Genomic DNA, 24127 nt, shown 5'->3' with positions numbered 1-24127 from the left:
ACAGAAAATTTAATTTTAATTCACTTTCGCCGTTTAAATAATGTATTAGTTGGGACAGTCGGAAATTGTCAAACGACAGTCGCTTTCTGGTTTAGAGGTTCAATAAATACATATATTTTATTGATATGCTGGGCACGTAGGGTGGTGATTGTTATGGCTGTCGGACACGCGAATCAAAACAGAACGACATGCCGGTCTGGATGCGGAAAAATGGGGGAAAGTCAAGTTCAGTAAATACTCGCAGCAATTGAATAAATAGAATAGAACTCACGATAACAAATAATTGGAATTTGTCTGGGCAATTGTTTTATGGAAATTTAGAAAATATATGATTGTTTGTTTACGCCTTAGACTAACATTTCGTGGCAAATTACATTCAAATTTCAAAAGAAAATTTACATGCGAATGAATAACAGTTTGTCAGTCGGATTTTCTTTAAATTATTCCAGGCCCAGCTAACAAAATTCTTTAAATACTTGCATATTTGTAGTGTATTGTTTATTGAAAACTAATGAGAATAACTTAATTCAGAGCAATTCATATTTTTTATCGTTCCTATGTAAATAAAAATACGGAAACAATTTTCAAAACAAAAATCCTTAATATTTTTCCCAAAAAATTGTTTAAAACCTTTCAAAACAATGTACGACAAATTAATAAATGTACTTTGGTTATTTAAAGCACTGGCATATTGTAAAACAAAAAGTTGTCAAACCTTTTTCAGTACCGTTTCCTAATTAAACCCCAGTAATCCATCAAAGCTGCCACATAATCATCTGTCTCGCTTTAAGGTACTGAACTAAATCTGATTTAAAACCCGCCTTTGCTCAAACTGGCCGCGCAGCGATTGATTTGGATACCATCAGCCCACTCAGCTTGATTGTCATTGACGGAAGCCCGGACGAAATGATGAATGATGATTTTTCCTGTCACTTGTAAGGACGAGATGCCTGTGGCTTAATGACATGCAGGTCGTCCCCATGTTGTCTCAGAAAAGAACAAGAAAAAATCCAGCTTTTGTGGCACGAGTGGGAGTTTGTCTGGGAGCGATAGCAATCTGAATCGCAACACAAGGTGCAGCTCCCTTGATTAAAATAATGTTAATGTGCATGTTTTTTCCTTTCTCTTTTCATCTCGGCTATTCATATATTTTTTTCCGGCTTGATTTGCTTCGCACGTCTGTTGGTTTAATGTGATTGATTTTGGCCAATGGCTTTAATTATTGTTTTCCCTGGAAAAAAGCCGTTAATGACCCGAAACTGTGTTGCGAAACACACAGTTTTCGGTAGATTCTCTATTCGTTGGCCTTACAAAAAAAAAATCGATGGAAAAAATAGAACATTTTCGAAGCCAAGCTTTTCTGGTGACATGTTTTTTTTCTGGAATTTGTATGCCTTGTGGCAGGTTTCTGTTTTTACCTGTGCTCCATGAATTATGAGGCAGAAATTTGTCAGGATTTTTGTCTCTTGCAGACAGGTTTGGACCATAACAAGCTGCGGGCTGGGTCAGAAATATGGCACAATGCTGGCAATATGATAAGCTCAAATTATACTATTCTAAACATTATTTATGTTGTGACATATTTCCCGCACTCCAATCTTCTTTCTTTTATGTTGACCGTCTTAATCATTTTACGCATTGCTGGCGACACATTAATTTTTTTATAGATCTCTTGTCTGGGATAACCCCATGCCACTAAACAGAAATATAATTACACATTCAAAAATAATTATGTTTTTCTACATCTTATAATAGTTATACTCATTAAACTTTAATTTTTTAATATTTTTACCAGAGCATCAAAAAGCCGCATGCTTGAAAGAATAGCAAGAAGGATGCGCTCACATTTATGATAATATTTTAGCCGTCTTTTGTAATTCTCTTGCGAGGATTTTCTTTTCTTTTACGCTTTTTTCGTTTTTTTGTTTGGTTCCTTTTTTTCTCTCACATGAAAGTTTTTCGAGGCTTTTACTACTTTTTCCAAGGAGGGGTTTCAAGTACGTGCGTTTTTTTTTTTGCTCTGCTAAAACATTAAAGTACAAATTCTTGCTGAGAAAACATTTCGGTGCGGCCCACCTGCATTGTTTATTTTTTAGCATTCAAAATTTTGTTTGCCTTCGCCGGCACATAAATTAAGAAATGGCTGAAAAAATGCCCTTGTCTGTTGCCCGCTGATGACAGGCTCTCAGGCCAAGCAAACTTTTTCTTGACGCCCTTTAAGTCCCTGGCAACGCCACCTGCTGACAGGAGGAGTGCTCCTAGACACTCCCGGCTGTTCGCAGGATCCGCCAGGTACTCCTTGGGCTCAACTCCCCGACTCCGACCCAATTACCACGCCTGGCTGACTGCGCTCGGTTTGTTTGCCTGTTTGCTTGTCGACCTGTTTTCCCTGTTTTTTTTTTTTCCACTGGGGCTACATGTTTTTACACGGTTGTCATTCGAGATTCTGAGCTGCATAATTATGTATTTCAGCCTTTTGAAAAGCATGAGCCCACTCCTCGTGAGGAATGTAAGAGTGAATTCCAATCCGGGAACATGCGAGAAACTCTGTGCTGTTCAGAATGTGTAATTAGAATTCAGATGTTTTGAAAGGGATTTTAAGGGACATGTCTTGACAGTGTTGAGCAGAAACCAAGGGGTCAGCTACATCGCAGGCCCATGCCCATCGAAACAATTTCCTGCTCTATTATCCCGAAAATTACTCGTGCCGAAACTGTTTGTTGGCTTGTGTTTTGGTGTTTTTGCTTGGCCAATTATTATAAAAGGCATTTCTCGTTTCATTAAACTCGTAATTGCCGGCTTGGCAACGCATTCCGCTTTCCTAGCCGAAATTGCCTTTTTGGGCACTTTAATAAATGCCAAGCCGCAAGCATTTTTAATATTAGCTTTACGCCCCGCCCCCTCGACTTTTGTCTCGCCAATCATTAAACACAAAATTTAATTAACTGTTAATAAAGTAGCTAATGAAGACAGCTCCGGAGGACACACCCGTCCCGATTTCCCAGTTGGATGAGCCACTGCCAAGTTAATATTGCCTTTGGCTCATATTAAGTGGCGCTAAGCTCCGCTGTCAACACGGGCAAATAAAGTGAATGGGGCAGGGACAGGACCCTCCGACATTCCAACAAAGAGTCAGGGATCAAAAGGAAAACTTCAAGCATAAATTAGATGTATATAATATATATAGTACGTTTGCTTCTGTTAAAGCAGCACAACCTGACCACTGGCTGCCACGTCCCTCCCATATAAGTCATGGCAAACGCCTTTTATGGCATTAAATGGAGCATAAACTTGGCTCGCTTTTATAGACAATTTTCATCAATAACAAAGACAGAATGCAGGCAGACATTAAGCCGTCACACACTCTGACGCACTTCCCTTCGATTAGGCAGGACACTGGACGAAATTAACTTGATTAATTGGATAAATGCCCTTAAAGAGCTTAATTTTATAAATCAATGAATTCAGTCAGAAAATTATTTTCTTTTAGCCTCTATCTGCGTTAATTCTCTCACAATAATTCAATGTGAAAGTAAAGAAAAAATGTTTCACATTGCTTTATTTTAAATTAATTTCAAAAAACTGGTTTTTTGTATTAAGAATGAAAAGCCTCTGTCAAAAATTGGACAAAATATAGCTTTGTTAAAGAAAATTTAATTGAATAGGAAATTTCTTACAAAGTTTAGTTGGACTTAATCATTTTTACTTGAATAATTAATAAGTGTGCAAATAACATTGGAATCAAATAGCTTAAGAAATACAAATTATGTCTTGAGTTATATTAATTGATTGGTGTCTAATAACAATTTCGCTAAGAATAGATTAAGAAACAATTAATTCAAATCAACATAATTCAATGGCAAATGCGGAGTGTATAAGTCAATTTAATTTTTGTGATTTCCAGAAACCCGGCAGGCAATAAGTCTAAACAATCTCTTATTGAATTTCCCCAAGTTAAATAAGTGTTCTAATAAAATTGTTTTCCTTTTCACTTGTTCGCCAATCGTTTTCGTCGGCCACTCGCTGCGTTTAAATTGAAATATGAATATTGAAAGTCTTTTAATTTGATCAAACCCGCTCCAGCCAGTGTAAACCGAACGGCTGCCAAGTCAGACAGAAATTCCAGCGGATGCTTCTGCTGGGGAAAACTCTACGTGCCGGACATGACTTTGTGTATATAGTACATCTATATACACAACCCCTTTGGCCAGTCGTAATTGTCGGGGGTCACTTTGGATGAGTGAGTTAAACGCTGGGACTGTTTAACTAAGCCTAGTTCAACATGTCTGGGTGCCTCATAATCGTTTGCCACATAAAAAGCGGCAACAAACTGATGGCAACTGCCATATACTCGTACATATACATATTCATAGAGCATTTTACTGAGCAGCCACTCTAGCAGCCCGACAACAAGTCAATAAAATTTATGGCCATCAATTTCAATGTGTCGAAAGTTTCCCGTCTTTTCCTGTTTTTCCTTTGCGGACAGGCAACTCCTTAGGGGTTCGCCGGAAGGTCCCTTGTTTTCTATAATTTATGCCGACGGGCGAGCAGGAGAAATAAACTGTTCTCTCATAAATTTTCCGCAGGCTGTTCTTAGCACCTAATCTGGCCCACTTTAAATTCCGACTTGTCTTGGCCCAGACTCCAATTAGACTCCAACTAGAACCGGAATCGGGGCGCCATCCTTCTGTTGTCCTTTGCGCTTTCCGTTTTAATTGTTTGCTCAACACCTTGGCTAGTTTCCTGGGTGGGTGGGTCAGTGGCCATTGTTGGTTTCAGCCCTGCTGGCCCAACATAATAAAGCTTGTTAGCGTAATTGCTTAATTGGCCAAGTCCGAGTCCAGGGCCCTTTCTTTTATCCGCCCACCGCTCTAATGGTCGTGTTTGTTGTTTGTTTTTAGCCGATGACCATGTGGGTTCCAGCACTCCAACGGCCAAACAAAGGCCATCCATATATGGCTGGATTTCCGCCCAAACACTTTGAGTTGAGTGCAAAAGCGTAGGCGAAATTGCAATGGTCAGATAAGTTTCATCATGGTATCGGCCAAATAAGGCAATACAGTCTAAGAAATATTCTCCTTAAAATTAAAAAAGGAATTGAAATCGTTTTTAAAGGGAATTAAATAAGATCACGACCCTTATCAAGTGATCCATGTATGACCGCCATGTTAAAATAATTGCAAAATAAATGTTGGTATCCTTTTCAAAAAGAACAAAATTCTACAATTTTATATTTAATAATGTTTTTAATAATGGTTGTTGTTATTACTTTAAAAAGACAGGTAGAAAATGAATAAAACCATTGTTTAATTGTATATAAATCTAATAAATTGTCTTCTTATTGTAAATATCATTAAAGCAGCAGTAAATCATTTTAAACGATTTAAAAGCTTTAAATTGCTTTAAATTTGTTAAAAGGCTTTAATGGTGTTTCGAACTGAATATCAATTGCAAACATCTCAGCAAAATCTCTCTCTTAAATTTGCCTTTTTTTTCTATCTTAAGCCAATCAGATAAATGCAAAATCTGTGGCAAATCTGTGAGGCAGATGAAGATGAAGAGGCGGCGAACAAGGATACATTTCAGGCATCAATTAGAGACTTCCTGTTGTGTCATTTGGCCAAAGGGAACTTCATTAAACGTATTTATTTCCGCACAAACAGACATTCACGTCAAATATCTGTCTGTCATTCGAGATGGTTTATTCAGCATCTGCCGACAGAATAAATACGATTTTATGTACCAATCCTTAAGTGCCCAAGCCCGGGGGCTTGGATATTTTATTTTGCCAGCCAGAGGTGTTGATCTAAGGGAAAATCTTTATAAAAACTAAAGACAAAATAGAAATATTTTTTTAAAACTTCAACAAATTCAACAATTATCTTAAACTTGACTTTTATATTTTATTATTTAATATTATAGATTTTTTAAATATGTAACCTCACTCAGACATAGTGATTATATGAGAAGTCATATATAAAGGAATGGTTCTTTTAAGAGAATTAAATTAAAAAAATATATTTTAAGGAAAATTTAAGTATTTGTCTTAAGACGTAACTATGATTCTTCAGAAGAACCTTGCTCAGACATTGCATTAACCCCCGCCTTAACTTTATACTTATACATCAAGCGTCAACTTCTCGTGATATTGCCCAAGGGAACACATGCTTCATAACACTTTAAATCCCCGTTTTCGAGGACTGCGACGATCGCGTGAACAAGTTAATGCCAGGCAATATTTTTTTTATTGCCAGCCAATGCCAAAAACATTTCGCATCGAGTGTAAGTACATATTGAAATAATGTTATTCCTCTTTATGCGGGAGTGTGGGTGTCTGTCTGATAAGCAGCCAAAGTCCTTGTTATTGTAGCCGTTAAATCCACACCCTCACACACACACACCCACACACACATGTACATTTCTCCAACCCCCCCCTGAATGGATGGGGGCGTGGCATGTTTGCCAAACTCTCGATATTTATGCCCTTGGTATCGCTTTAGTATCGGTTTAATCAGACTCTTTGATTTTACAACACCATTATGCACTTTTAGTGTGATTGATTGAGGGGCCTGGAAAATGGGAAATGCATTGCTGTTCGGTCTAAATGCGGATTGCGAATTCAAATTCGATTGGAGAATAAAACAAAGTAAATAAAAGGTTAACGAGTAGCAATAAAGCCCAATGGCAAACGGCATTCCGAAAAATAGAGGAGTTTAATTATATTTGCTGTTTTATTTAAGAGAAATATCTGTTGCAATATACCGAAGATAGTTATCAATTTAGCCCATTTCAAAATTTTCATTTCCATAGATATGAATCTACTCCAAGCCAAAAATATTAGGCCACTTAAATGCACTCTCACGTTTGCTTGCCAATCTTTTATATTGACAAACAACTTTGATTTTTAACAAATATACAATTTAAAAATAATTGAATTTTTAAGTTATCAAATTCATGAACAAATACATTTAGTTACCTCATAGATAAAACGTGCGAAAAATTGGTCTGCACTTAACCATTTGCAGCTCTGTGCCAGTGCCACAACATTTTCATTTGCTGCCGTGTGGTGGCGGCAGAAAACTTACTGCGGTGAGTGTTTCAAATTGTTGCAAATTTAATCTAAATACAAGCAGAAAACTTTCTACCCAACACTTTTAGTCTGAAAACTTTCCAGCAGTTATCAGTTGCTGTCCGGCTTACATTGTTCTCAATCGAAGTCACAAGAACTTTTTGCAGCCATTTGCCATTAGCAGACATGCAGCTGTCTGCACTGAGAAAAATCAGTTGGAGAATGAAAATGCACCATTAGCTTCTAAAAATGATTGCTTCAGTACTCAGTACTAAATAATCTTTGGTTGGGGGTGCCAAACACGTCTGTAGTCTTTTGAATCTAATTAAATGGTGTGTAAAAGTATGCAACAATAAAATTTAGGTCTGGTCTACATTTATTTCGAAAGGCGTCCTCTTATTTCAAATTCCAGTTATTTCTGACACAATTTTTTGAAAATTCAGAAAGGGGTTTTTCTTTCTTTTTAATTTAATAAACAACATGATAGTATAACTATTTAAAATAATACGTTATTATGACATTTTCTTGTTTTAAGGGTAAATTAAAAGTAGGCTCTAAACGACGCGTTTTCTCATTTTAAAACTATTTCTTGTCATATTGTTCTAATTAGAAATCTGTACTCAGTATTACAACAAAATATAGAAATTCCCTCTTAATTTTTTGTTAGTGTGGTCATATACAGAAAAAAATCAAGTTGTTAAATAAAGTTTCTCACTTGCTTACAGAACGAGTCTCGGAGTCCGGCGCAGACTGTTCTAAATGCGGAGCAGTGAACCTCATGCATAATGCAGATAGGCGGACATGCAACTATCTCGGTGAGGAGATTGGAGTCGGTCTCAGCTTGCAGAGATACCTATTTGAGATATGCCGGGCATTCTTCGTTGATTCATTCATTCATTCATTCATTCATACGTTGAGACCCATTCTGCCACTCGATGCCAGTGGTCCTGGCCACAGGAGCTGCGCTTATTCACTGTCCAGCCAGCCTCTCAGTCTCCCAGGCAGGCAGGGTAATTAGGCAGAGTCGTGGGGATTGTGCTCTGCTAACGACCCGCCTGAATAATTCATTAGCCGGGGGTCCTTCGCCACTCACACATCCTGGTCTCGTTGGGCATCTGGCTGTGTCGGTGCTTTCGAAAACCCACCGCAAACATAACCCAAATGCAAACAAGCACATCCTCTGGCTAGTTGATATTTCACTGAGTGCATACTTTGTGCCAGATTGAGGAAAGCCACTAAAATGTACACACATATTATAGTGCTTTAGGCGCCATGTGATATCTCATCCATTTACTATATTTTTCCACTTTATTAACTCTCAAAGATAGCCGGTTTTCAGAGATTTGGTCGAGTGTTGCAAACTGCATTAATAATACTTAGCAAATATACTTTTTGCTTGCGGCTTATCCAGCAAATGAATTTGTTTTTCACTCTTATAGGATTGAGGGTAAAACTATTAGGAGATTGCATGTGAGTGGCAAAAAAACCTGCGTCAAACTACAGAAGTATTGTATAAATAACAAAACAAATATTTCATTCAATTTCGAAAAAAAAAAACAAATTATAATCTCTAGTAGAATTCGTGTTGTTTTAAACAATTTTAAATTAAACAACTAGATCTTTCCAATATACTTGCTGGCGTCAACTCTTCGCTTTAATCGCACTAAAAGTATTTATAAACTTTATGGCCCCTTTCGTTGGCTAGACATCTGTATAACATTGGATCCAAAGACTATAAATTAGCATTGGGCCCAATTTAGTTGGTAATTTGTGTACATATATTAGGAACGTATATTTGTGCTAGTGCACCCAACCAATCTTGGCTAAGAAATTAAGGCGGAGACGTTAAAGGGTCGCTTTATTGTCGGCACGTTTTTCATATTTCTGCAATCCATTACCAAGTCCTGGCCATCAGTCACGGACTCACAGCCTCCGGCGGACTTCAAAAGTTCTTCTGCTGGCCATTGGAATAAGAAACTTTATGCGCAACGATTTCTGCTGCTTTCTAAGCAGCTTATGTCGAAGCAGAAATGCTCTTGAAAATTATATGTGTATGTTTCCTCAATGGGAACGAAACTCAGGTCCAATTTAAATGAATACAAAATTCTTAGGAAAATTTGTGCAGCATGAAGCTTTAGGTATTTTCTATATGGATTATGTTTCGTTTTGATTGATTCTGACTAAACTGACGCCATTAAAACTGTTTTTTTTTTTTTTTATTATAGAGCCAAGTGTTGTATTTATATTTGTTTCTTTTTCTGACCTTCACAAATTCCTTTAAAATTGGGAAATTGTGCTGAATCCTTAACATTCTTGATTGTTGTTTTTCATCTGCTTAAAATGCAATTATGGTGTTTGTTTTTCCATCAATTTCAATAGAGTATCAAACTGTCAGAAATTTTCGCCTGCTAACCAGTCGTTCCCCTCCAAAAATATACTAAATATATACTTTTTATTACCTCCTCGAGGAGCGAAACTTCTGGAGGTCGAGATTTGTGCGCTGACAGGAAGCAACTTTTGGCTGACTCATGGCAGTTGATTTACTGCTCAACGGGGTACGAGTAATGCTATGCAGGTAAGTGTTTTTCCCAGACTGCAGCTCGACAAACGAAATTTGGCCCGAGCACTGGCAAAACTGGAAAATCCTGCTGCCAGATGCTGGCCTTTGTGGCCGGGGGTCGAATGTGGGAATGCTGCAAGTTCGCCCTGCTTTTACTGCAAATTTTATAAAACCCATGCAGGCTTGCTACGTTTTCGCTCCCACTAATGGGCTGCTCTTTGTCCGGGAAGAAAAAGCATGGATGATTCCTTCATCAAAATTCTCTGTGATTCGGCAAGCAATTTTCGTTGCGGCACAATCGCAATCAAGCCATGAGCTTGCAATCCACTCGACTCTCTCCTTGTCACTAAAAGGATATGGAATTTGGGCGGATTCTTTTGTGATAGGGATCAATGTAGCTGCTGCTGCTGCTGTTGTTGGCTTGATATGAGCAAACTTTCAGTTAACTTCGAAAGAATGTTTTAAACTTATAACTCAAATTGGTCTAAAAATAAACTTTTTGGCTGTTTTGACTCGGTCAATAAATATAAAAATAAATTGGATTGTGGTTTTTTAAACTTGTAGATAAGTAACTTGCTAATTTTAATCTACCGACTGAGTTAAATAAAGTAAATATTATTTATTGAAAGTTCTTTAATATAAAAAAAGGTTATTTATTACCTTTAGGCGAAAATTTTCCAAACACATCTTTGAATGCCAATCGATTGGGAATTTTAAAACAAGTTTAACAAGATACAAAATATCCTATTCAATAAAAGTTATGACCGAAACACGGATTTTCTATTAGGTCAAAGGGTTGAGATTTGATTAATAATTTGCCAATGAATTTTCTTGAAAATTACGAAATGTGATCTTTTCATGATAAGCCTGCGACCTAATCTAACAATGCCATGAATGTGATCCTCATAGAAATATTTATGATGTGTCCATCCCATTTGTGCGAATCATGATACCTTGCAACTCCCATTAAACCAAACACTCCCCGCAGTTACTCACCCTGTCTCAGTTGAGCCGCCGCCCGAGCTGCCCTCCGCCTGCGCCGGTTCCCTCGCCCAGCTCGACCATCACGTCGGAGGCCTGGCAGTGGCTCGTGCTGGTCTCCAGGATGCTGATCCCGGTGGTGTTGTCCGTGCTGACGAAGGGCGTCTCGCTGAAGCGCACCTCCACGGTCTGCTCGTCGCCGGAGTCCAGGTAGTCGCCGTCCGTCTCGTCCGTGCGCCGGCGTATCCTCCGCGTCAGCTCCACGCTCTGGTGGTGCGATGGCTGCAGCTGGAGCTGGTGCATCTGGTGGTCGCCGCCGTGGACCAGGGCGGCGTTGATGCCCCGCCCACTGAGGATGGGCGAGACGGCGCCGGTGCCGTTGCCGTATGTGGGCTCGCGCGGGATGATCAGCAGCTTCTCCTTGGGCAGACACGTCTCCTGGGTGATGCCGTTCTCGTCCTGGTCGTCGGCGTCCAGGCCCCCATCCCCCTTGCCGTGGTGCAGGCGCGGACCGCAGGTGTTGCGGTCACTGCGATTGTAGCCCCTGGTGATGTTGATCAGGTTGTTGTTCGAGGGATTGAAGCAGGGCAGCACGTGCTTGAACTCCTTGCGGAAGTTCTCGTTCAGCCAGGCGTAGAGGAAGGGGTTGTAGCAGGTGGAGCTCATGGCGATCGAGTGGGCCACGAAGAAGAACAGGATGTAGAAGCGCCACTCGATGGTGCGGTCGTTGAAGTCCTCGAATATGTTCACCACGTTGATGGGCAGCCAGCTGAGGCCGAAGACGCCCAACCATGGCGATGAGCATGCGGTTGGTGCGCTTCTTGCGATCCCGGTCCGCCTCCTCCCGCCGCGACGACTTCGAGCCCGGCTTGGCCCTGGCCCGCTGGTTCAGCTTCACCGAGATCCACACGTAGCAGATGGAGATGATGAAGAAGGGCAGCACGAACTGCAGCGTGGTGGTGATGGCCCCGAACACCTTCCGGTACTGCTCCGACGGCCAGTTCTCCTCGCAGTACACCCGCACGTAAGGCATCTGCGCCCCCGCTCCGCCCCGCTGTCATCACCTGCATGTAGGCCTGGGCCGCCGATGTGGCGTCCGGCTCCTCCACGTACCCCGAGCTGCCGTTCAGCATCAGCGTGGCCTGGACCAGGGTCTCGTTGGCCAGCTGCGTGCCGTTGACCACCTCGTTGGTCATCTTCATGTACATGCCGTAGGGCACGGTGGCCAGCAGGGCTATCACCCAGATGCTCACGATGATCCCGATGCACGTGGAGAGCTTCATGCGCGGGTGGAAGGGGTAGATGATCACGAAGTACCTGTCGATGGCGATGGAGGTCAGTGTCAGCGTGGATATGTAGATGCTGCAGCCCTGGGCAAAGGAAACCAGGTGGCACAGGCTGCGGCCGAAGGCCCAGCGGCCCATGAACGTGTAGAGCGGCGTGAACGGCACCGCCAGCACGCACAGCAGGATGTCCGAGAGGGCCAGGTTCGTGATGAATATGTTCGTCACCGTCTGCATGGCCCGGTTGCGCAGCACCACGTAGCAGACCAGCACGTTGCCGAAGACGCCCAGCACGAAGACGGTGGCGTACAGGACGTAGAAGAAGATCTGCACGAACTGGTTGCCGATGATCCCGCCGCTCCGGTCCTCCTCCGCTGCCGCCGCCGCCGCAGCAGCTGCAGCAGCGGCCACATCCGCCAGGATGGCCGAGCTAGTGGTTCCCGGCGGAGTCAGGCTCCAGTTGGTCGGACTGGCCAGGGGAATCTGGGTGGTGGTGCTCGTGATGCTGCTGCTGGAAGTGCTCATCCAGCTCAAGTTGGCCATCTTTGTGGGCCCGGCTAATGGGTTGAGTGGCGGTTGTGTGCTCGGCTGCCGGTGGTTCCGGTTCGGATGCGCACCACTTAAGCAGCCATTTCCGTCGTCGCCGGAATTGAGCTCCTTACTCGATGGCCTGGCCAAAAACCTCGTTCTCAGCTGCTCACTGAGCCGTCATTGCTAATTGACTGAGACTTTGAGTTCTGAAAGCAAACAGAAATAATAGAGATTTAAGTTAAGATGTGGAATTGGGAAAAAAAAGGCCAGTAAAAGTGTACCCCAAGACGAAAACATTGAAAATCTAATGAAAATGCATTATTTTCATTTATATGAATTAGTAAACCATTTAAAAAATGCATTTACTTTAAATAGTTAACAATAAAGTTTAGATAAATTTGTTAACAATCCAATTGTTTTATTTTGAAAGTATGCAATAAAAAATGGAAACGTCTTCATTCGCATTAAGTCTATGGGAATTTCAGCTTTTTTTATTCTTTATTGCCTACTTTTAGACACCTTTAAAAGTGATTTCTAAAACCAATTGATTTCTATAGCACTTCCATGTAGGTTAATTTAACCTAATTATGATATTATTTAATAATTTAGTACTTTATAAATTTTAAGTTAGTCAATAAATAACTCAAATTAATTACTGAATTTAAAAGATTTGTTTATAAAGTTAAGAACTTCCCGCCAAAAGTATTCAACTTATTTAAGTTACCTTACTATCTTTAGTTTAAAGTGCAATTGCCAGAAAAAGCTTGCGTTGCATCGCTACGCATTGCAGATTTTTACAGAAGTTCATTTAAATGGATTATTATAAAAGCTTTATAGCCATGTAACATCATGGTAAGAATCGCCATAAAATTGACTACTAAAACTCAACTTATTTCCAAGTTTTCAGCAGGGAACAAGTATTTAACGGATTTAAAAACTAAGTTCTCTGCCGTACATCCACCCTTCCACCATTCGACCTTTCTTCCACCCCAAAAACTTGGTTTCACTTGTTCTGTTCTGCCTTTTGTTCGTCTGCTTTTTGGCCAAAAGGGATTAAGTTGTTGCCCCGACTGGCTTTTATTTTTAGTTGCTGTCAGAAGAGCTCCCAGCTTGGTTCCTGCCTATTATTAAAAACAATGCCAATGTGACAGTTTCTGTCTCTAACTGGGCAACTTTGATACTACTTTCGGACAACCTTGAGCCGGAGATGAGTTGTCTTGGGAAGCACCAGCAATTTTCATTTCTGTGCACAGAAAATAATTTTATTTGCTAAATCAACAAATAGCCACAAAGCTTTTAAATTTAACACCTTTAGTTGTGCAATTTTGGGAACATAAAGCTCTAAAAGTAATTATACATCTTAGTGCCAAAGTAGAGCTCTTTGTTCTGAGAACTGAATGTTTAGAGATGTGGAAGCTGGTCAATGCCAAATCGTGGTCAGAAGTAAACTGGGCTGGAATTTCTAGGGGTTCGCAATTTGCCGCTGCAACCAATCGGAACAATCGTTAATTGCCTGATACCAGTAGGCCCAAACAATTGGTAATCCCACCATTGTACCATCATTGAGGAGCCTGGCCATGGGTGGCATTTAAACTAGTGTTTACAATAGGAAGTTCAGGGAATTTTATTGCTTCCACCGAAGGCCAAAAGTTTTGGCAACTAACCAAGCAAACAGAATCCAACGATGCAAATATGCAGATAGCTGATGGCTTCTGATCACGTACAGCAACTAAATGCAAATTTAATTGGATTCCCCAACAACAGCTCGGAAAAGTTTGGCCAAAAATGCAGGTGCATTTGAGAGCCCCCCGATTGCTGTTAGTTAATCCGTAGAATATTCAAGCCAAAGCCGGATAATGCAACGCCCCAGAATCACAGACATTCGGAGGAGTTTGTGGAAACTTTACAAGGCAGCAAATTGAATTTCTGAGTTTAATGAACACATGTCTAATGAACACCCTGGGTCACAGATACAAGCCCGTTATAGTCAACTCAACAGGGCAAATGCTTTGCCGAAGGCAAAATTTAATTAGAACTCAAGACCATTGTGTCATTAGAGGTAAGAAAAAGGTTTCTACAAATCCTTTAAAAAGTTTGTAACAACTTTTTAAAAGAATGTATGTAATTTATGACACTTGCAATGCATTATTAGTAAATTGGTCAAATGAATTTATAACAAATCATCAATCATTAAAAATTCTTCGCAAGGAAGAACACTGCGAAAGTGACAACTTAATATGCTCTTGCTGGTTTATTATTTTTTTTTTTAAATATAAAAGACAATTTATCAAAGAGAACGAAAATAGGAGAAATTGTTAAGAATTACTCAAGATATTAGCGAAAGTTATGCAATGCCTGGAGGTTCTGCAATCCGGTTAACAGGAAGAATGTCAAAAGAATTCAACGCCGCGGGCACAAGGGCAGAAAAATAATCATTTTGATAAATTAATAGAATGCTGGCCCAGGTTATGGCAAAGGAAGAGAAACCCGCGAATGCCGGATGCTATGTAATAAGAGTACAATAACGTGGGAAACAAGAAAAATTGCCAGTTAACAATTTTTTGTTTTGTCTTTCTTCTTATGAACGCATTTTTCCAGGGCTGGGCTGGCTGGAGCCATAAACTCCATCAAAATCATTACCAGCAGCCGGCATTGAAAAGCCCCGAGTGTCGACGACATAATCATCGCCATCATCCGCATCATTCTGGCTCCTGGTTCTTGGTCCTTGGTTCCTGGTCCTTCGCCTGGCCCATTGTCCGTCCTTCTGCTGGGATCACGCGCCGCACTCCCATTATCATTACTAACAAGCAGCACAAAGCAGCTTGAGTGTGTCATCCTGCTGACGGCCAATCCTGCCCCGCCCTCAAAACTCCTGATCTGCGGCACTTCGTAATTTTAATTTTGATGCATTTGTCACCTTTTTTGTCTCGCTTTTATGTCCTACACTAAGGACAAAAAGTACTTCTGAAGGTGATTTATATTTGTTCTTTCACTAAGGCATTTAAAAATTTAACCGACACATCTTAATTTGAGTTATATTATAGAAAGTGATAAACAAGATAACATAAAAAACCAAAGGACTACAAAATAATTTAATTTTTATGATTTAAGTATTTAAAAAAGTCATGACTTTATCAACAAATTTTGAATAAGCTTTAAACAAAAAAAAAAACATATAGGTACTCTTTATTAACTGAAAACTAAAATACCGCGTATAAAGTTCTATAAAGTTCAATATTTATTAGCAAATAAATATACTAAGAAAACAAAAAAAAATTTATTTATCCCAAAACATATATAATATTATATAAATGATAAACAATTATTAATTTCAAAAATAGTTAAATGTACCAGAATGCCTATGTTGTATAAAATATTTCTATACTGGCAGATAACTTATAAATTAAAAACTAAACTCAAAATTGACAATTTTTGCTCAGTGTATTGGCTCCCTGTCGCTTCAGCGTCTTTTGCGGCAACGATTTATCTTTGAGCCCGTGACGTAATGAAACAAGGCTATATGGCCGGGACGAGAACAAACGCTCACTTTAATGGGATTTTGTTTTGGCGCCGCAGTACCGAGAGCAAAAACGGCCACAACAAACTGTTCGACTCCTCCTATAAGTGCCAGTATATGGCCTACTTATAGTCGCTTGGGGAATTTTATGGCGAAAAGGTGCAACAGCCATCCAGAGGGCAAAAACCATTAATGAATTTCCATCGCTTCGGGCTTAAAGATGCAGTTAAAGCGTATCTCAATGGACTGCGGAGGCAGTTAATGGGTGCGCAGGATAGTCAAACCCAATGCTAAAAAAAAGAGAGGGAATAAAAAGGACAACAGCTCGCTTCTTTTATTCGCCTAAAGCCTTTTTGATTTCTCATTTATAGGCAGCTCAAAGCCAGGCAAAATTAAATAGAAAACAAATTGAATGTGTTAGAATATTTAATTTTTGCAATAGCTGCAAGGGTATATTGCTTCCTTTCTTGTAAACTATGCTTTAATTATAAGCAAAATTGTTCATCATTATATAATGGAATTTTTATTACCAAAGCTAGTCTTTATACTTCAAATAAGCAACCGTGTGATAATAGCCAGATATTAAACGGAAATCAAACGCCAATCCAGATACACTTATTTGAATATCAATCGTATAACATAAGAGCAACAATCAGATTTTATTGAAAACAATAGATATATCATAATGTCTAAACCAAAGAGGAGTTTACTGACTATTTAAAGTAGGCACTTAAGTTATTCAATTAATTTTATTCATTTGATTCCATCAGATGAAATGTTTTTATTTTCTCCAGCGGGGTAGTCAAGAGTAAAGTTGTTTAAGTTCTTTTGCGTGCCGGCTTTAGTTGGCATCAACTACTTTTTGGCATTTTTGGCCTGGAGAAACTTCCGGGAAACCTCGAATACCTGCCCCTCCGGCCAACAGACGGAAACTATGCCATTAGCAGGCACGATATTTTCCTACGCTAATGATTTGGTCGCATTGGCCAGTGATCAATGCCGCAGAGAGCCTTGAAGCAGCTTTTCCTCTAATTAACATGGCTATTTTTATGATAATCAATTACAAAGTACGCGCACAACTTTGACGTTAGTTTCGCTTCAAAAAAAGCTGCGAGGAGGAGAAAGTTTTGTCCGCCGTCAAGGAAATTACTCAGCGGATTAGAGATCCAGACAGATGAACGGACCCAATCCGTTGAGGCCGCGATGGGAACATGTGTTCAGTGTCTGTGTCAGTGTCAGTGTCATGGATCGATTGATGACGCGGAATTTAATTAAAATTGTGCTCGAATATGTTCAATTTTGTGTTTGCTATTCTGCCCTTGCCATTCGCTGGCACTTTAAATTTTTGCCAAACTCGTAAGCAGCCACTTTGCATATCGCTGAAATGTCGGGTTGAGAATCATTCATACGCATATGACTCTTTGGCAAAGATATAAATTCATTCGAATGAGCTCTGCGGCGTACTAATTTATTTGTTTGATTTATATGCCCGGCAACTAATTAGGGAATTATTTCCATTTGGGCTCACAATGCACTCGAATCGAGGGCAAGTCGTCCACTCAGTGACTCACTCAAAGCGAGTGCTTGCCACATTTACGATAGACACATAAATTCCGAATATATATTTGCACAAACCGAATCGCATATATCAAAATCCAAATATATCTGCATCAAAATAATAGTCATAAATGGGCGAAAATAAAATAGAACTTCATTCAGCGGGGAAACTTAAATACTCTTCGTCTGGTGATTTATTATGATGCTTCCTCAATTTTGATTTATATAAGCACATACCTTTTATTTAAATAGCTGTTAACAAGCTTATAAAGCGGAAAGTTAAAACGTAAGTTAAGCATAATTAACTATCTAGCCACTACCAATTTAGAAGTTCAAAATAATACAATTGGGAATTAATTGAAACATTTTGGTAGCAAACAAAATAAAACCGACAACTTATTCATAGGTGGACAAGTTTTCCTATGCAGTTGAACTACCTGATTATGAAAATAAATCTTAACAATTTTTTTTTATCTTTTAATGCAGTTGAACTTCCTGATTATAAAAATTAATCTTAACAATTTTTTTTTCTTTTAATGCCAATTTAATTTTTTTTTCGAGTCCTGGTAAGCCGGGACACATTTTATATTAAATGAAATGTTTTTCAAATTGCACATGGATGTTATAAAGATTTTTTCATCAACATAGATGCTAAAACTTTAACAAAACAAAAAACTAGACAACTTAAAAGTTATTATAACTTTTATAATAGTAACATAGGTAATGATAATGTTGATGATTTAACTTAGCCTGCAATTAAAAATAAATTAAGATGTTTTTCTGAACAACCTGTGATTTAATCTATGCTCCGCCAATACCCTGACCAAACTCTAATGCTAAATAAAAACGGCAAAAATAGCAAATTGTTTCGACACGAGAGGAGCTCCTCTCCAGAATGTGGCCCCAATCCCCCAATGCGACCGGGCTAAGCCCATTAAGGTCTGTGTGGACAGAACCGGCGATAAGAGTCAGCGGCACTCGCATAAAGATAACACCGAAATCAAACTAAATGGCTAAAATTGGCAGGCAACAACAAATCGGCAACGGCAACGGCAACAGGAAATCCAGGCGGTAATATTTTATCAAAAAACAGAAATCGCATATAAAAATCGCAGTTAAACATTATTAGAAAGATTGGGGCAGGAAGGGCCCTTATAGCCATTAATAAGATTGTTTTAGCATGAATTTACGGCCAAGGGCGGGCCAGTCCGACTCCAATTTTTCCTTTTTTTTTTCACCGCCTCTCTGATGCCAATGCAAACACAGCCAGTCGAGCCAAAATGTAAACAAGTCAGCCTACCGATGGCCCCGTTTCGATGGCTTCTCCTCCAGTTGGGCGTGTTTTCACCCAGTTTTTTTCCCCCGCACAGCTGACAGTCTATTCGAAAATTGAAATGTTTGCTAACACGAGCCACTTAAAGTAGAGAAGCGAAAAATAAAAACGTAGGAAACCAAAACGAATTTCATACAAATTACACGGCCACTTTTGGCTAAAGTTCAACGAGGCGTGCGGCCAAAGAGCCATCAGATCCAGAGACCAAAAGTCCCTCACAACGGACTGATGGCTGTGTGTGTGTGTGGGTGGTAAGTGCCTCCTCGACGACCTTTAAAATCCCTCGAAAAAATACAATTTGAATATAGCGAGCAATTACAATTGCCACGGGTCCACCACGCGCACACACAAAAAGTGGTCAGGCCAATTATGATCTGTGGAAAATTGAGCTCGACAATGAAAACAACAATAAGGGGCGACATCTTTTGATTGCCAGCAATCTAAGCTTTTCGAGTACCATATTTGGCTTGGATGACTGTTTAACAACTTTCAAGCTTTGTTTACAACAGCACACACTGCTGAAACATTGTTAAACAATTTAATCCCTATAAATATGCTAAATTTTCAAGGCTTTGACTGAAATTAAGCCTAACTAAAAATCTTTAAGATAGTTTCTTTATTAATAAACATAAACAGGGTGGTCCGAAAAATAACCGTAATCTCTAGATTGAATTCAATAGTTTTTGATTCAAGTTGGTCTCAAATTTTCCATAGAAATTACTTTTACGACACGTAAGCCAGTCAACTTTTTGATCGCGCTTAAAGTGAAGTCCAAATATGGAGAGCAATAATACTTTTTTTTGAAAAGCAGAATTGAGAATTTGATAACAAAAATGCCTTTCCATCCAAGTCTATGCCACCTGGACGAAAATAAATTTTTGATCAAAAACAACAGAAAGTTTGAAACCATAGGAAGATCCCAAAACGCATTTTTATTACCAAATGTCTTCTGAAATGCCTTAAATGCATCAAAAATCACCTTAAAAGAGGGTGAGAGGAGGACCTTAAAACTTTTATACAAATTTGGACCACCCCAATTTGGTAAATTAAATTTTTCGAGAATTTTAATGATTTAATCTATTTTTACGATGAGGAAAAACCTTTAATAATTAAACCCTTGTAGCGCGAAAAAATAAAGTACTTATGTGTTATTTTATTAAGCACTATTAATTATTAACTTATATATAATATTATATAAAAACGGCACGAATAACGATGGTTTCAAAATAATGTAATTAAAAATATGCAAAAGTTGGTTTTCACTAGCATTTTAAATGATACTTTTCAAAACATTCACTCGAACTTCTTTGCACTCGAGCTTCTTTACACTGGAACTTCAACTATCCTTCGCAGGCCCGTGTTTATAACACGTGTAATGGCCAAAAGACACGGGTTCAAGAAAACTAACGAAGCAATTTTTCTGTTTGGCCTGCAACCTTAAGATAAGGATAACTGAACGGGTTTAGCTCAGCAGTACAGCGACAGGACGTTTTCTGGTCATTCTACTGTTGGGGGCGTGGGCTAAATGTCTAACAATTTCGCACAAGCTTTTTGGCAGGCGAGTGCCTGCTGAAGCAGCTGAAACTTCTGAGAATTATATGCACTCGCAGTTGTCACGGGCTGGCAGTCCGCCCACTTGCCATCCCAGTTGTAATAACCGAAACGCAAGCCGGAGCTGAAATAAAAATGCAAATGCCAAGGACACAGCAGCGATTGAACTTTCGACGTGAGCGGCATATGAGGAGCTTTGGCCAGAGGGCGTGCCGACCGCAGCCTTACTTTCCAGGACTAAAACCAGTGGCAAGAGGTGTGCCTAACGAGGACACTCGGTACCCCTCTCCTCTCTCCTTTCGCTTTCTCCGTCTGAGTGTCTGTCTGTGTGCCCCTCTGTCAGCATTTCCTTTCTTCGGCTTGTTTACTCACAATTTTCATTTGGCATATGCAAGGACAATAATAATTTCATTTACCACTCGCAGTTCGAGCCCACAAAGACTAGACGTATTTTCCGATTATCTTTCGGGCTTTGAAGTATGTTTTCTTTCTTGGGCATTGACGTGGAAATGAATCAGTTTCTTGGCCAAAATATACTCGTGGCAGCTGTTTCTTGCCTAGAAGTGAAATCTCCTTATGAAAACAAACCACTTTTAAAAACCATTAAAATAAATAATATCAGAGAGGTAAAAACCCTTTATGTAAAAGTAGACTGTAATCTCTTAGCTTTTTTATTCATTACTCTCTTTGTGGACTTAAGCTGAAAACTACATTTACTGTAGGACAAATGTTTTTTTTTACTTCTCATTCAATGCGACTTGTATTATTCATTTAAAATAAAGTTTTCTTCAACTATTCAACGGTAGAGCATCGCTTTGCGGATCTCTAAGCCTTACTGTGTAAGGTTCCGTGATGGACTTTCATATTCCACTTCAAGGATAATCAGTAGATTTCAAAGTTTCACCCCCTCCACCGCTCGGTTAACCCTTTTTGCCAAATTCCTTTATCGCTTGTTTGTATGGCTCATTTTGTGCCTTTGCTTGTTTGGCATTGCTCACTTGTTTAGGCGTTTAACCTTTTCCAGGCTGCCACAGCAACAATAACAGAACCAATTTCCCTTGTCTTTTGACGCCATTTGTTTGCTCAGCCTTGGTCCTGCCCGTGTCCGGGTCTCCATCCTCTGTGTGCTCGAATGTCCTTGCATAACACGCGGCGACATCGGCGGCTCGCACACATATGGCGAGCCCAACCAATATCCGACCGAATGAAAATCAATGAATTTTATTGCGACTACACATGGAGCCCCCAGTCCTCCGTCAAAGCGTCCTTAAGTTGTTTTCTCTGGTTTCTATTGCACACTTTGCTGCACTTCAGGGATGGACAAAACAGTTGATCCAAAACTATCGAGGCTGTATTGTCCGTAAAGTTGTCTTTTAAATGAGTTTTTAAAGAAAAGAAAATGTATTGATTACAAAAATTGATTAGGACTGCATTTACTTAATTTATTTATTTTTTAATGGCAAGACACGATTATGCAAATTATGCAAATGAATACCAATAGTTATTTAAAGCATTTAAATCCGTTTTTTGTTTTCTGTTTTACACTTAACAATACACACAGCTCGAAATTTTCTAACTTGCAGTCATTTTAAGTTAAATTTATTTTATTGTCAATAAGCAGTTTAAATGCTCATTAAATAAGACGTTAAAGACATAAAGCGAAAGTTTGATTTAGTCAATTGTGATTTTGTTTTAATATAATATTTATGTACATCGCTATTGCACATTGTGAGCATGTGTGCGCGTCTGGTTCAAGGGGCAGTGACCATAATTAATTGACCATTTACTGCAGCTTCCCTGCAAGTCGTTTGCGGTTAAGCAGGAGACAATGGCTTCATAAATTCAGCTCTAGGAGAACCTTCTCAGCCGGCTAAGTGCCGCTCCACGGGTTTGTTGTCCTGCCCCGCCCACCGAGATAGCTCCGAGGAGCGCCTTCCTTTTCCATTGTCTTTATCACTGTCCTTATCAGAAGGCAGTGCACTGGAAAATGTCTTCGCCCGTCGTCAGTCATAATGAGGGATAGGGATCCACGACCATTTGGCAGACAACGCTCCCGAAACCCAAAACCCACAACAATTGGCTCCTGTTTTGGTCAGCTGAAGACTGAGAATCGCTTTAGTATAACCGAAAAATGTTCTTGAAATGCTGGGGAATATTTTTAAAGAGAAAATTTCACATCAAGCCAGCTTTAAATTCCTAAAAAAAAAAGAGCTAAAGAAGGCAAAGCAAGGCGGAAATCATCTACATTATAAATCATAACAAAGTGTGAGGGCGTACATTTTTTATAGCGTCTGGGGAGAACATGAAACCCTAAGAAGTTCACGAATTTTATGTTCGTGGAATTCTAAATAAGAGAAAAGTTTGTTTACTTCTTGTTATGAACGCATGGTTTTTTGAAAAGAGAATTCTCTTCTCAAAAAACCATGCGTTATATGCTTATGCATTGTGAAGAATATATTTAAATTTTGTGTGCAAATTATATTAAACATCACTTTTCCTAGGAATTAATATCATGAAAGGGTTAATTAACCCTAGAGAGTTAACTTAGAGCGCACAAATTTAACCTGAAATGGAAACTTCTTCGCAATTGTTAAAGACTAATCTGTAAGCTAAGCCCCCAATAATCTGAAATGAAAAGCACCTCTTGGAAAATGAAAACTTGACCTTTTCCTGGGCAGCTGCTTTACAGCGATTAAGTTATCCTGGGTTGCCAAGCTACAACCCAGCTGCTGGCCCGAAACGGGATTATACCCTGGCTCGTCTCAATTTCCATTTATCATTATGCAGATTCACGTCTACAATATGTTCATTTATAAATACATGAAAAAGAACGAACACACAAGAGCAGTGCAGCCGAGCGGGGAAGCACTTTGGCACAGTCTATGCAAATTAATAAGCAACTCACTTAGCGCTGACTTAAATGCAGGCAAACTGTTGTAAATGGCGTTTTAATCAACGTACCAAGACAACAAACGAAATTAATTAAATGTTCACTTCATGGCCGGGATCTCCGCTAAACCCATTCCCGCCCCGCCCACTTATTATCTCGGGTTTTTGTGGGTCCCATCCTTCAAACCTCCTCCACTACGTAGCACGTCAATTTTTGCATTTTAATGATATTTGAACCGCGGTGTGGCCGCTGTCTGTTCGACCCCCGATATGGGGTTGCACCAGGGGATTGGACATGGGATTGGGTTTGGGTTGGGGTTTGGTGAAACGGGGAAACCGGAGAGTGGGGAGTGGGAAAGGTTTCGCATTGCCCACTTTGCGATGATGACGATGACGATGGCGAAGACCCTGACCAGTTGTTAGCGATATGATAATGAATCGATAAATACTCTTCCACCCAGCGCCAAAGAGAAACTTTGGCGTCGAATAGATTATTCTAAATAGGTTATGTTTCGGGGAAATGACAAAGCGAAAAGTTCATTCGGAACTTTGTAAAAGAATTTTTTGTACATTTATATTTAAATGAGGGGCTTTTCATGAATTATTTAGACACGAACTTTACACCCTATTAACTTGCAAAATAAGAAATTCCCTGTGATGAGTAGAGATCTTTTTAAGTTTTTAAAAGCTCTTAAGGACTCATATATTAATACATTTTGCTCAAAAGCAAATAATTTATAAGTCCGAAAAAATACGCAAAATAATCTGTACAATTTGACATGATTTTCAGCCATAAATCTGTTATCCCTGGAAATCTTTCCCCACCAAAGACCAAACAGCCCCAAAGACTCCA

General features: G+C 39.5%; 1 protein-coding gene across 1 annotated transcript in view; it reads right to left on the bottom strand.

Annotated features, from left to right (window-relative positions):
• LOC128260025 (prolactin-releasing peptide receptor) overlaps nt 1-24127 on the bottom strand; it is a 35582-nt gene that overhangs the window by 8193 nt on the left and 3262 nt on the right. Inside the window, 3 exon segments of the mRNA XM_052992710.1 lie at nt 10629-11399; nt 11401-11664; nt 11666-12633. Of these exon segments, the coding sequence (XP_052848670.1) occupies nt 10635-11399; nt 11401-11664; nt 11666-12439 (1803 nt within the window). The 5' untranslated portion in view covers nt 12440-12633 and the 3' untranslated portion in view covers nt 10629-10634.

The sequence above is a fragment of the Drosophila gunungcola genome, assembly GCF_025200985.1.
Source record: "Drosophila gunungcola strain Sukarami chromosome 3L unlocalized genomic scaffold, Dgunungcola_SK_2 000014F, whole genome shotgun sequence".
In the NCBI taxonomy this organism is placed as follows: domain Eukaryota; kingdom Metazoa; phylum Arthropoda; class Insecta; order Diptera; family Drosophilidae; genus Drosophila; species Drosophila gunungcola.
Note: the sequence above shows the minus strand (reverse complement) of the source record. Positions and strands in the feature narration are given on the sequence as shown.